This window comes from Oxyura jamaicensis, chromosome 3 (assembly GCF_011077185.1).
Source record: "Oxyura jamaicensis isolate SHBP4307 breed ruddy duck chromosome 3, BPBGC_Ojam_1.0, whole genome shotgun sequence".
Lineage (NCBI taxonomy): Eukaryota > Metazoa > Chordata > Aves > Anseriformes > Anatidae > Oxyura > Oxyura jamaicensis.
The window spans coordinates 72305795-72320716 of NC_048895.1; the positions used below are offsets into that span (position 1 = coordinate 72305795).

The 14922-nt window shown below is 39.2% G+C and overlaps 1 protein-coding gene across 3 annotated transcripts in view; it reads right to left on the reverse strand.

Moving 5' to 3' along the window:
* Positions 1-1170: 1170 nt before the first annotated feature.
* Positions 1171-14922, reverse strand: part of CRYBG1 (crystallin beta-gamma domain containing 1) — a 95727-nt gene continuing 81975 nt past the window's right edge. For 2 of the 3 annotated variants that reach the window (XM_035322526.1, XM_035322527.1), the window contains exons 18-22: positions 11297-11436; positions 9348-9471; positions 7906-8064; positions 4930-5092; positions 2037-2125 (exon numbers count right to left, since the gene is read on the reverse strand). In XM_035322526.1, the coding sequence (XP_035178417.1) occupies positions 2037-2125; positions 4930-5092; positions 7906-8064; positions 9348-9471; positions 11297-11436 (675 nt within the window). Of the gene's footprint in view, positions 2126-4929; positions 5093-7905; positions 8065-9347; positions 9472-11296; positions 11437-14922 lie in introns of all 3 variants that reach the window. The other variant, XM_035322525.1, reaches the window with a different exon arrangement.

Genomic DNA, 14922 nt, shown 5'->3' on the forward strand with positions numbered 1-14922 from the left:
TGCTGGTGGAGTTGAGGTGTTTGAGGGGTCTGTTTTTAGACTTACCTTGTCAGAGATGGGAGGGAATTACTTCCCTGCAGCTGTGCAGGCAGATCAAAGGGAAGCAGTAACCTCTTAGTTGAGACCTGCACCTTTAATGTGGTGCAGCGATGACGGTGGAAAAACCATGTCACACAGTGTCATGCAGTGCTTCTACCGGGGGACAAAAGCAGCAGCCATGTGATCTGCAGCCCCATCTGCAAGTGCACTGAGCACCTGTTTGTGTAGGAGAGGCAGCCCTTCCTCAGAGCCTGCAGCTATTCCCCACCATGTATTCATTCCTCATTGAACAGCTGCAGCAGAATAATTACGGCCAGAGAAAAAGCAAGAGACAGAAGCAAAACTGTTGAATGTTAGATTTTTAACTTAAAAGTAATTTCAAGGAAGTATAACCTAACTTATATTTATTTATGAAATGCTATATTATATATAGCAAGAGCACATCAATACGACAAAGTGCCACTGCTTGGAACCAATAACACATTTGCTAATAAGAACTAAAAGCAACACACGAGAAGGAACAAAACTTCTGTACAAAAGGAAGAAAACTAGTGAAGCACTTCCTCTGTGGTGGTAACAACGAAAGCACCAGTATCCTTTGAGGCAACACAATAGTCATGAAAGCGTTACTTGCAAACAGACTTACTGTGCTAGACAAAGGCCTGATGCTCCTAGGAGCAGCATGTAGTAACACTGGTCCAAGCCAGAACAAAACACAGCAGCATGTACAAAAGTTTCTTCGTATTTTACTTTTCTGCCAACATTATTAAGGAAAACTAACAAACAGGTTCAGCGCAGGGCAACAGAAGAACGTCCAGGAGTCACTGAGTATCTCTCTGTTGCCACGAGTTCTCTACTAAGCCTGCAATGCCTAACCTTGAACAGGCGCTGTCCAAAGTGACAAGTATCCAAGCTTGGTGGTCTAAGGGTTCCTCCCCAGCAGAGACTGGGAGCCAGCAGCACACCACAGGCACTCTCCAACATCACCCAGAATACCAGGGAGTCTCGCATTCTCCACAGTAAGCCAAAGCACAGGCCAAAAGGTGGTGGCTAAAAAGCATAGTTACCACTGTGCTTAGATGCTCTTGCAGTCATGTTTAGTGATAGTTTCCTTAAGACTTCATTTTTTTTCTATATGGCAAATGATTCTAGAGTTCAGGAAGACTGCATTTACTGGAGCTGTTTTAAAAAGGTGAAAATATGACTTGGCAAAGAAGTAAAATACTTGTAACAAAAAATCAGGCAGCCTAGGAAGTGGGCAGGCAAGCTCTTCACATTCTTATAAATTATTTTGTCAGCCCTGTATTTTTCTAAAAAACATCTACTCATTTATATCTTTTCTCTACATGAGAATTTTTTTTTCTTAATTTAGGACTTACTATTTTAGCATACTATTAGCAAAGATTTGAAGGCACGTGTTAAAAATTCTTTGGATTTGCTGTGTGCTAGAAGTCTTTAAGCTTTCAGTAAACATAAGTTTGTTCCAGTGAAACCAATATATTAATTTTCAGTAGTGAATATTCCTCTATACTACAGCCCATAGGCCTAAGTTGCTATACCCACATACACATTGCACTCCTGTCCTTTATAAAATAAGCTTTAATTGTTTTTTTAGCCCTTCTCTCTGTTAAAAAAGAAACTTTAAAAATAATTTAAAATTACACTTCTTGACTATTCTGGATTAACTACTCCCTGACATGATTGTAACTGCGGGGTCTCTCCCACCTCTAGTTCTTCCACACTCGCCCGAGGCACGCCACCATTCTCTATCTCACTTTGCATTGCGATGATTAAAAGAAGGTTGAGAGATACTCAAGCTTTCATGGGGTTAATAACCTTAGCTAAAGAGATGTCAAGTTATTCTGTTGCTTGTTCTTTTTAACTGCAAAGAAAAGACAGATCTCTGGTTGTTGATCCTGCATCCTTCAAGGATGGCAGTGCCGATTCTAGTGTCCAGAATAGCGCCCGACCCACATGTCACCGCTGCTCGTTTGGAGTTACACAACGAGTGGTTCCCAGCACTGCGTTAGCCTTTCTTCGTTGACTGTGTTGACAACAACGTGATCGCGATCGTATTGTGTGCCCCCTGCAAAGGAAAATTCAAAGAGCATAGTGTATCTTTGAAATAAGAGACAGATCCTACTCTTGGTTTCAGGGCTGTTCTAGGTGCTGATGTGGACAGTTTCTCCCTGTCCCCAAGGCACTGTAAAGACAAACTCATTTTCATCACTGCCTGCTTTTGGCATTTCCTTTGAAACAGGGAGGCCTGCCTGCTCCTCTCCCTCCCGTTCAGTAAGTCAGTACTTCAGCCTCTTCAGCCTAAATGGGAAAGGAAGAAAAACTAACGCCATCAGGTCTAACTCTGCTAAGACTGCCACTTCCCAAAAGTCAAAGTTCGGTTTCCCCACAACAGTTGTCACTTTGCTCTCAAGATGTTTACACTATGAAAGAAGTCCTGCTGTTAACAGACAGTATGAGCAAAACCATACAAAAAATAAATACAGAATAAGCCAAGGGCTGAGGCCTGGTACTCCTTTATGCATAACCCCTGTGTTTTGACCAGCTGCATCACAGGTTGCTGTACGCAGACCATCACCCAATGTCCAGCTGTTTCCACTGGTAGCTGAAGGTACCCGAATGCAAAATATGTACATTTTTTTTATTGACTTAATTTACTCTTTTTATGCAATGCCAAACATGCTCCCATAGAAAAGTGCTGTTAGTGTTCTGACTTCAGCTCAGAAACAACGGAATATTAAACTAGAACTGAAAGTCAGAGATGACTTTTTTTTTTTTACCTTGTACGTACTGCATAAGGTGCATCCATCTTGCACACAGTGCAGCACACCTGCAGCAGCAGGCACAGTTCTCACTGGAAGCAGCCGTCCACACAACACCAGGACACTCCCATGGACACCCGCCTTCCTTCTGCACCTTCTCTCCCACGCCTCCCTACAGCCTCACCTTCCCAGAACAAGCAAAAGATGTGCCTGGCAGCTGAAAGCCTGCTCTGAGCATCCCAAATACAGATTATAGCAGATCCCAGAGAGACATATGCTAAGTACTGAGAGTCCTACTTGGTCAATCACATTTAATAGCAGCTCTTCTGTATGAAGGAAATGCCACCTCAGGCACCTTAGCTGATCTCCCCTTTAGGAATCTGGGGGAGGATTCCAAAATCATCACCATCCCAAATCATAAAGGGTCTGAGAAGGTTAACACCAACATGACTTGCCTCCTTCCCATCACCAACAAATTATTAAAAAGCAGTAGAGATATATGGCAGAAATACTTGAAAGCTCTTCAGGAACAGGAAAAAACTAACCAGCAGCTGTAAAAAAATAACGTTAGTTATGTAGCTCAGTTATCACTGTGAGAGCAAACAGTCTGTTGTAAGCAGTATCTGGTAGACTATAAACAGGTAATAAAGAGAAAGATAAGATTTCTTTCAGTGCAGCGCCAGATTCCTTTGATAGAGCCGTGCTCTGGGCAGGCCACTGCATGATGCTGAGTATCCACAAGATGGCATTGGTAGCGCGCGGTCGAACACATTCATTTCCTGAAGAATTCATCAAAGCTCAGTTTGTGGTCAAGAATGGATCAGCGAAATTGGCAGAGACGGATAAAGTTCCTACCACACTTCCTCACATAAAAGCTAAATGGAATGATTAGCAAAACTATGATCCTACATAAAATTAGGTTCCTACACAACTCTGCAGAAAGCATCTGTACTTTTGTCATCAGACCTGCCCATTGCGAAGTTCTTCAATTAGTGCAGAATATGTAACGTGCTTTTAACATGATTAACTGAAAGCAAGTTGGTGCAGCAGTACTCCTGCTTTTTGGTGCAACTCAGAATTGACTTTAAAAAAAATGTACGCAGAGTCATTGTGAATCCACCCTCCTTTGTCTACTCTGAGTCTTTCTGATAAATTTTAAGTTAATTGTCACTAGCTTTATATGGCAGTAAAGTGAATTTATGAGTATTAGTGCCAGTGTTGTATCACAGCCAGACATCACATAGCTCGTCTCACAGTTCTGCCAGTGTTAGTCTCAAAGTGCTGACTGTTGGCTCTGGTAATTTTCTGTTGTGTTTTGTTCTGTTTGTTTCTTTTGTTAATTGTTACAGCTAATGTCACAGCATCAATCCCAAATTAATTTTAAAATTGCTAAGAAATCAACTATAGGAAATGATTACCCTTCCAAAATGCAGAGTTACGTAGGAATATCTAACCATGATTGTGCAAATCATTCCATTTGCTGCTTTATCAGACCTATGAAGTTATAAAAGCCGACGCAGTTCAGAGACAACATCTACATGAAGCAAATTGCTGTGACAACAGCTACAGTGAAACCTGCATCGAGTGCACACAGACAGTGGGCTGCTATGACAGAATCTGACATTGACAATAAAGGTATAGCCATTAATTAACAAATGAAAAAACTTTTTGCATCTAATCACATCAGCGTACAAGCCTGCCTTTGCTTTCCTAATATCCCTTGGCTATTGCCTCTACAACTACTATATAAGAAAATCTGCTCTACACAAATTAAAGTTAATGAAAAGCTAGGTAAGAGAAACCTAGCTTCAGCATTTTCAAATAATTTAATTATATTCACATCACCCAGTGCCAAGTAAAATTAGCTGAGGGTATCTACCCCGAGTGGACACCAGGAATACAAGATAAGCAAGTACTGTGAGTTAGGAAAAATGAAATGAAGTCCTAGGGCCTGTATAATTCAGGAGGTCAGACTAGCTCATCGGGTCTTTTCTGATTCTAGATTAAAGTAGCTCTAACACCATCCTTAATTTATAGGCACGTTTAGTGCCTATCCCACTGTAAACACCATGTAATTAAGACACAATGTAATGAGATAACATTTGCTTACCTTTGATATCTAAAACCAGCTTAGGCTTCATCTTGCTGTAAATCCTGCCATCAGGACTAATATGCCAATATTGTTTGTCTTCATTCCGCTCAAATGACAGGCCGAGTTTAGAGCCAGGAGTTATAAGATTTCCAACAATTGTCAAGCAGCAATCCTCTGCCATCTACATAATCGGAAAGGCAACAGCAATTACTCCAAAGCCCTTACTTCTAATATCCACTGGCTTTTATTCAGATAGGAGGGAGGGAGGGATGTAAGCAGGTGAGAACAGAATCTAAGAACTACTTTCCCCTAAAGGAATGTATTTTTCCCCTAAACTCCAGACTATTTATTTTTCCTTTTGTTCCTGTTTCTGCTGACACTCTCCACTACATAAGAATATTAAAATAACCATGTTGTATCAGATCAAAAGGTGCAATTAGCACCTGCCTCTAGCAGTGGCCAATAACAGATGCTATGGAAGATTACACTCACTCTGTTCTTGTATGCTGTGTGTTCCTGCTATACTCTCCCTGTCTGCAGCAATTTCTAGCCCAGAGACTTTTCCATGCAGAGCCGGTATCTTTAATATCTGGATGTTTTCTGCCCCATGTATGAGTTTGTTACTCAATACTCACTGAGATCAATGTAATCCTTTTACACATACATTCTATCATAACCTTTCTGTAGCAAGTAGTTCCACATCTTTACTACTACCATAAAAAAAGAAGTTTCTTTGATACAAAGCTACAGGGTTTATTTGATGGTCACCTTGCTGCACCGCCCCTTATTTTAAGGGATTGCTTGTCCACACTACATGTAGTCACACTACTTAGTCTCCTCCCCGCATGGAGGCACTCCATCTCCTTTGCTCATCTTTTTTGTTGTCATCATTTTTCTTTAATCTTTTCCATTTCTGCAATAACCTTTCGAAGTAAAGAAAGGACAAAACTGGGCACTGTACAAAGTGTCTGGATTTCACAGTACACAGTCACGATTTCACAGTGGTATTTTATTTTGTTCTGTGGTTCTTTTCCTAGGCTTCCGTACTACTTGATGTCAGAACTCTGCAAATTTCTTTATTGGCTAAAAAAAATACCAGCAAAAATCAAGCTTACTTGACAAGAATGTTAAGGCTCTGTTAGTAGTAAATTGTAGGGAACTATTTTGTGGGCACTGTGATTTTCAACAGATCACCACAAGCCTTCTTTTAACTTCTGAATTGACTTCAGTGGCAGTTTCAAACATCCAAGCGCCATTGTCAGTATGGCCCTAAATTATTAAATACACAGTTTTGAGAGAGCAGAACTTCCTACTGTCACAACCTAGAATTGAAATACAGCTATAAAGTTAGTCAATTTAGTTCTCATCTGCATCTAAAAAATTTCTCTACCAGGATGTGGAGGACTCAAAGCTTGCACCTTACAAAGGTTCATGAGGTGCCTACTTCACGCATCTCTAAGACCCGTCATGAGTGAGGAGACCCAAAATCTGTATCTGATTATGACAAATGAGAGGAATGATTTTAATACCCTGCTTACGTGGTTATCCCACCTATCTAAAAACAGGCACACCTCAAGATACAGTGACCCTGAGTCAGTAAGATGATCTAACTTCCAGGCACAACGGCAGTTCTTCCAGTGGTCTGTGTGTCTGCCTGTGTGCATGCACCTGCCCTCCCATTAGCTTAGTTTTTTTTCTGAAATGCAGTAAAAAACACGTTTGTGCAAAATACGAAGATTTTTCTGCTATTTCATAGAGCAATGGCAGAGCTGTGTAAGAGTTCAGTGATTTAAGATCAATGTTGCCATCCTGCGCTCCATACTAAGCTAACATGACTGCCACAGCACCAGCTGTGTATTTTCTCTGCACAGAAAAACTACACTATGGACTACATTGATGATGAAATGAAACCAAAGAGCATTTATCCATAATCATATCACATTTTTGCAATATGAATATAATATTTCCAACAAAATGTTGGAGAGAGACCATCACGACAGAAGTTTTTTGTATGTGATACTAAAGCTTTTAGCTTACTGAGCACCATTTCACTGCATAAATCCCTTTCACCACTGCCTGTGTCCTGTAAACATGTCCAAACAATGCCTTAGCTTATTAACAGCAAGATTCTTCCCTCCAGCATAGATGACGTGGTTATAAACCTCTCCTTTGAAGTTATACCACCCTATAGAAAAAGTTCACATGATTCTTTGCAGTCAAGCTGTTTAACAGTATTAAAGTAACTTAATTTTCTTTGGCCCACATCCCTACCTAGGACTGTTCATGCTTTAACATTATGAACTGCAAATACCTCTGCTCACCTCAGTGACAATTCACACATGATTAATTTTATGGACTGTGAGAAAAGTAGGACCTCATTTGGAAACTTGCATGGAGGAATGAAAAAAAAAAAGTGGATTTTGACAAATACGGAATTACGATCAACGGAGGGGAAAAGGTAGGATTTGATCTTTAGGCTTGCTGAATGCAGAAGAGGATATAACCTACAGCAGGCTAATCTACCCACCACAAAGTACACCTACAGCTATGTGTAATTCTAAAATGCAGAACCTTCCTGATAATCTTTTGAAGGTCTCCCTAGCTTTGAGAACTTTTGTGATATTTTCATCATGGAGAAAGTAGTAGGAGCTTGTGAAAAGCACAACAACGATGATCCCATGTTGATTGTGTTTATAAAGCTACAGTTCTTTACGGTAAAAGTAAATCACAACTGAAGTTTCAAAATTTCTACTACATCAAACAAAGGCATCATAGAACTTGTTTATGTCACCTGAAAAAGCCAGAGGTCAACGCAAATCAAAACAAAAAACATACCAAACAAACAAGAACAACCAAAAACTCCATAAAAAAAAGTTCTACAGCTGGAATGGAATAAGCCTAGAAAAATTATGATGATACAATGATAGAGTAATGATTGAATTCAGTGAGTCCTGTTACTGAAGAGCAAAAGAGGTAATTCACATTGAACCCTACCCGGCATCTTATGAATCCATCCTGATAAACCCAGATTTGATCCTCTGAGTCTGTATCTTCGGCAACCTGTATTCTGAGAAGATTCAAGTTGTCTAAATTTCCATCCGTTGACACAAACTTTCCTGTTTCCTTGTTACGGAGCCTGAAGTACACACGTTTCTGCAGGGAAAATAAATAAATAAATAAAACCAGAACTCTAACCACAATCTCTTTAGTGCAGAACACATCCTGCTCTGGTTAACTTCAGAGCAGTCACCACTCAGTTCTAAACCTGGCGAGTTTCTTTCACAAAGCTTAACTTTTCTGTTTGAAAATTTTACTATTTATTACTTATTTACTTTTTATTTATTTACCTTCATTACTTATTTATTTGAGAATTTTATTTATTATCCTTAACTGTCTAAGAAGAGTCAAGCTTTGATAATCTCCCATTCAGCTTGGACGCTTAGTTTTAGGCTTGCCTATACACTGGGATCAGCACACAGTGGAAAGCTAAGGAAGTTCTGAATTCAGAACAGTACCGCCTTTTCTGTGTTAAATTCCTGTATAGACAGATGCTCTTAGGCTTCACAAAGGGTGCGCTTGTGCAGTGCTGCTCATGTCACTGGCAGCAGGTATTACAGTGCACATTCATGCTGCGGCTTGTTTCATATTTACATTTCTGTTTAGACAAGCTCTCAGCCAGGGCAGTCAAAATACATTATTCCTAACTCTGCTTACGGCTATACAAAGACAACTCTGTGACAGTAAGCAAATGCCTTTGTTACCAGTGTAAATAATCTGTGAGTTATAAGAAGTAGTCTCCTCAACGAAATACAGCCCAGCAAGAACTTCTGATGTTAAAGCTCAGAGGACTGCCACAGCATTTGGACCAAATCATATGGTCTCTATTTAGAGAGCAACACAAAAATAACAACACAAGAAGTTTTGCATTAGATTTGCAAATTGTTCTGCTGCGTCGTAAGCACTGAAGGATTTTTCCATCCCCTAAATCAACACGTTATCACTACTAATTGAAGTAACCCAATATTATTGACTAATTTTCTTGTTGCTCCAAAAATAATGTAGATAGTACAGACAGTATGCCAGTGACCAGTTTGGGAGTTAATTATAAAACAACTTAAAATAATTTTTATGAAGTAGTTATATCCATTATTTGTGAGTTAGTTCAAATTATTTAGACAAATCTTATATTCTGTCTTCAATATTTTGGTTTAGAGTATGCCTAATGAACAGTCTAAGCAGTGGAACCCAACCACGTAGCATCATCAAATAACTCTTACTAGAACAGAACTGTAGAGTGATTTCTTTGTACAATTGCCATTGCTGAAGCTTGTGACACGCATCAAGATTTTAATATTGCTTTCATCTGCATAATATCCCCCCACCCCATTGTTAAATGTAAAGCAGTAGTTCACAACTTCCCTTCAGAGCCTACTCACCTGCAGTAAAGGTCTCAGAGAACCTATCTGACGACAGCCACTCAGTTTATACCAATCTGGAATTTCATTTGGTGATAAAAACATCTGACGCCCCCTGTAATTACTATGCTCATAAATTATCCATCTAGGAAGGGGGAAAAAAAAGAAAAAAACATAATGCTTTTGCTGCCAAATCCTGCTTTATTATCAATAAATAGATGTAACAGAAATCTGACCCACAAGATAGTAGTTTTTAAGTATTTAAGCCAATGACCCATGGGACATTTCTTTTTAACAGGTCTTCAAAATAATGAATTCATGTTCTGATTTAGATCAACAGCATTAAGATGGATACATTGGATTTCACATTATAAAGTCTTGTTATTTAACAATTACAAGTTGAATGACATAAAACGTTTTCTTGTCTTAAAGGAAGAACACAGATTTGGAATTTCATCTGTTTTCAGGAACACGCTCACCTTAATTTTGGAATTTTTCCATGGCCTACTACGCATCTATCCCCATGTACGAAATTAAGAGAACTATAAATGGACCTCTCTTCACCAAGATGACCCTCTCAAAGAAGGAGGAGACATTAGGAACAAGGGCACTCAGAAGCCAGACAAACCCCAGAGGTCCTTTCCAACCTAAGCTATCCCATGATTCTGACAGCAACTAGTCCGGCAGCTGACACTACTACAATGAAATCAGAATTTTCATATCGTAATCTGTACCTTCACAGTAATCAGCCAGAAAAGACTTGTACATTCACTGGACAGGAAACTTACACGATTCATGACTCCATTACCTGGAACCACGGTAACCACGTTCTTGGCAAAGAAACAATCTGATGTTTGACTTCATGTTATTTCCCCTTACAGAAAGTGAGAATCAGCTATATTGTGGATATGGTGAGAGATGTAAAAATCTCAGGATACTCAAAGATATAGCACGTGCATCTTCTGCACAGCTTTTCTCAAGACTTCTAGGTTTCAAACTTCAGTTCAATGAGCTACAAGGAAATCCTTGACCCATTTATCCAGATGGGGAAAATGGTTTGTGCTAAGGACCTGGTACGAACTATCCACTTGAGGGCACTATTAAGCTATCCTACAGCATCTCTCTTGCATGCGCTTCAGAAATTTACCTCTTCAAAAGAACACATTTAAATGCAAAGCAACACGGACATAACATTAAAAGAAGAAGCATGATTCTTCAAGTGAGAAAAAACTTACAGCAAGTATCCTGGAGGTAAAGGTTTGCATCAGAAAAACACAAGAAAATAAATTTAACAGATCTGCTGAGGTATTAGAAGAAGCTAGCAGAATAATTTTCAAAATACTTCCAGACAGTTTTTAAACATCACAGATTAGTTTTCCTAACGTGATCTTCTGGAGTAAATTTAGAGAACAAGTCTTCTTAAAAATAGCTCATGAATTCAACTGATAAATTTATAACCAAAAGTTTGACCCAGTTCCTGAAGCAAACGGGATTATTACTAATGCCAAAAAGGGCAGGTCATGATCTGATTGTATCTGTGTCCATAACATCTAGGAAAGAGAATGAATACAAAGCTTATTAAAACGTTTTGAACTTATGATGTAGAACACAGATCATGAACTGCATGATTTGGTATGATCAAGACCTAAACCAAGAGCACCGAAGTTGGTTTTAAGGTTGCTATCTATACAAACTACTTTTTATAATATAGCAGGAGAGATAGGACCAGTTCCCTTGGGAGCTTTATTCAAATTCATTGCAGCTTCTTAGAAAAGCACGGGGCACTTTCTTGTGAGTAATAACATGTTGTAGAAACAGGAGGAGAGTAAGTTTCTGTAACTATGATGTGCATTCATGCACTGAGCACATTATCTTATTCCAGTCTGATTGCCTTGGTGTCTAACACCTGTATTTTTTTCTACTGAGTAAGCACATAATTCTAAAGAATCAAGAAGTGTTTTGAAACTTACGTGCCACCAAGGACTTGAACTGAAGCTATTCGAGGATTGTATCCCAGGAACTGCAGATTTAATATTTCTGTACTGAATTCGATTTTCTTTCCTTGGAAATGCACCTTTTCAAAAAGAGCTATGCATGGCTCAGACAGCTCCTGTAAAAAGAAGATCAGTATTTCTATAGGATGTTAGAAGTCCAAATGGTGACTGTGAACGTCATTTCTCCACACAACCCCTTTATATTAGTTTTCTGCTCGATTGTTTCAGCTCAAAGACCCTGAAAAATATTTTTGCTCTTCAATAGATTACTTAAAGGAAACAAACAAAAATGTCACAAAAAGACCTTATACAAAACACACAAGGAGTCTTCTTCCATTCAGCATAATTCCTTATCATGACACATACAAATGTCTCCATGATCAATTCTTGCATATCTTATTTTAAAACATTTAAATTAATGCAATCTCTCTCTCCCATTGCACTAACTTCCATTCACTGTAGGAATTTTCATCTTCAGATCCGAACAGACAGTAAACTAATACTGATTTCTACAGCTTCAACTGATGACAGCCTTGTCAACACTGCCTATTGCAGCTTTCATTTTTAACTTCTACAGTAGGCTATGCCAGTATCCATCTCTCAGTAGATAAAAGCTTCAGGATTCATACTTCTGAGGTGAAATTCATGACTCAGGCAAAAACTAACACCTGAATCTTCCCAATGGCTCAAGAGTGATGAGTCTTCTCCATCTCTGTCAAAATGCTTCTGGTTTCAAAGGGGTCCTACCCACATTAAACTCCCTGTATCACTGAATGAACCCATTTTAAATGCCTTCTGGATATCAAACTTGGGATTCTTTTCTGTGTGGCAAGTATCTGTAGTGGATTAGAAACAGCCTCTCACAATTAAGGCCCTTCATTGGAAGTTGGGAGGTAAGGGTTTGAAATCCCTCAGGGTAAAATTAATTAAGCTTGAGTGTCCTGGTGTCACAATTTACAGTCATAGATAGGGAGTGGCAGGGTCATTTCTTTCTCACAAGTCTTCCAGTCACAACTGAGTAAACCCAATGGCATAGCCAGAAGAGCTCCTTACTGCTGGCATGTTTTCAGCATGCTTGAAACACATCAACCAGATCAGGAACATCCAATGTGAAGCAAGGTCTCAGGCTCACAACTGGCCTCAGGCATAGAAACAGGCCATGCCGAGGCAGAGATGGCTCCATATGCACACAGCAGCAGGTATGTTTTTACCAGAAACAATCTCATGGCAACCAATTTCTAGACATTGCTTAAATTCCTCTTTATCATCTGAGCCCTCAACCGTCTAAAGGAAGGCTAATGCTACATTAGTATCACCATCATCTCAGCAGCAGCCCAGGTTATCACATAGCAGCTGAGCTACACTCCTGTTTGCGTGCATGTTATTAGCTTGTGGAAAATGCCAAAGAGGCCTTTTTGTTTACTCCGAAATCAGAGTAGACTAATCCCACCATCAAAGGTTAATGCAAGTTAGACTATTAAGCATCATCACAGGTAAAAAGCCCAACATGAACTATGATTATGTCCCAGTGTCTCTGAACCCTCAGCACCTGCCTTCCGTGATAGAAAACTGGTCAGACAGCAACTCTTGAGCCGTATTCAATAGTTCAGAAATAACCTACTTAAAAAGAAAGCACAGAGACAGAAAAGGAAATCCTCCAATTTTCAACCACACCTTCCACTCTGGGCATTTTTTAAGATTCAGCAGTAACACTTATAGAAAGGCATTCCCCACAGCAAGAAGTGCAATGTCAGCTTAGAGTTTTCTATCTTGCAGTTCTTCCCATGTTCTGTATTATATGGAGCTGGTTCCCATGTATATCTACATTTAGCTCTTTCACAGAGTTGCTCATTAAAAATGAGTATTTACAGCATGACTCCACGTATAAACCACACCCACAGTTGTTTTTGTCGTATGTTCAGGGTAAAGAACACATAGCAAATTCAAGAAGGAAAAACACTCTTCCATCTGCAACACAATTAGTTGGAGCATGCAAAGCAAGCAAGCATAATGAAGCAAAGATACAGAGCTTCTGAACAAAAAATGTGCATCTTGTGCAGAAACGTCACAGAAAAGTCATGGGGAAAGCTGTGGGACCAGCAAATGGTGGGGAGGAATTGAAACTGAGACTGCCAAAAAACAGCCACAAAATAAATGACAGGTGACACTGGTATCTAGAATAATAAGTTCAGAATTCTGTTAAATCATGAAAAACGAACAGTATATGACCATTTCCATCTAAATTCTTACTCTCTGTATTCTGGTTTGCTACTAAACCACTGAGCAAAGCAACCCATTTTCCTCTTCTCCTCAGGTTAAGAAGCCTCTGAAAAAGAAAGCACCAGCATATGACTTGCAGACAGACACATCTCTGCACTACTATTGAAATTTGACAAATTGTAGGGCTTGAGCAAGTTTCAGAAGCTTTAAGAACTTCAAGAAGCACAGAACTGACACATTTGGCTGTTTTACCACAACAGTCTCTGTCGCAAATAAATTTTCCTACAGAGAGCTGATCCTTCCAGCATGAAGCAAGCATTTGAAACCCAAGAACTTGATAATGGTATGTACAGAAGAGTCTGTTTTAATACATGGTGATCACCCACCAAGTTTGGCTAGAACCACTTCTATTATTTTTAATATGATCTGTCTACTGGACAGACAGAGTTCAGAAGGCAGACATACTTGATGCAAATGTTTGTTTACACTGTACATCAAAATGCTCCAGAGACTTGAAAGAGGATGACACATTTTAGTTCTCCTTCGTCAACTGCTACATCACTGACAGGTTACCAAAATTACAGTGGAGTGCAATACAGTTGCCAAATTCAAAGGAGAGAGTCAATAATGCAGTCTTCCATTTTTAAAATGAGTACCACCTCTTTGCATAGTTGTAGTAAGTTCCTGGATTCTTAACTACATTTTGCTAGTAATTACTTGCAGATTCCATAAGTGATCTATCATAATGATTGGTTAAAGGCTTGAACAGACTCGTTTCTGACCACTGATGAGTTACAAAATATGTAAATGTTGTTTAGATTTGTATCCACTGCACATAACAACAGTGTGTCTGATTTTGCCAAACGGCATTTGGGCGTTGCTTTGCTTTATCTAGCAGGGCACATTATTTCATGATGAACACAAATTGCATTTCCCTGATGATAGCAATAGTGTTTTATAATTACCTGCATTTCATGCAGAATTCCTGAGTTGAAGTCTGCTCTTAAAATGCATGCACTTAAAAGGAAGGACCATAGTGTAGATATTACTTCACACTGTCCTACTGATATTTCTCAACCTATTCTAAGTGGTCTCTCCTAATGGGAAATAAAACATCTGACACATCCTCTATTCTTTTTACAGAAGTCCTTTTGTAAGCTGTTGTTAAGAAGAGCAATGCCAGGCAGTTGCTTCTATGAGGTCCTTTCCTTTGCAAAAACAGTACAGGGGTCCAAAACCTGACTACAGATAGGACATTCCACTGCTACTGCATAGGAAAAATAAAAAAAAGTACTGCTCTGTTGTCCACCCGTCCCTATCATTTTTATTGTCACCAAAAACAAAAAACAAAAAAAAAAAAAAAAAAAAAAAAAAAAAAAAAA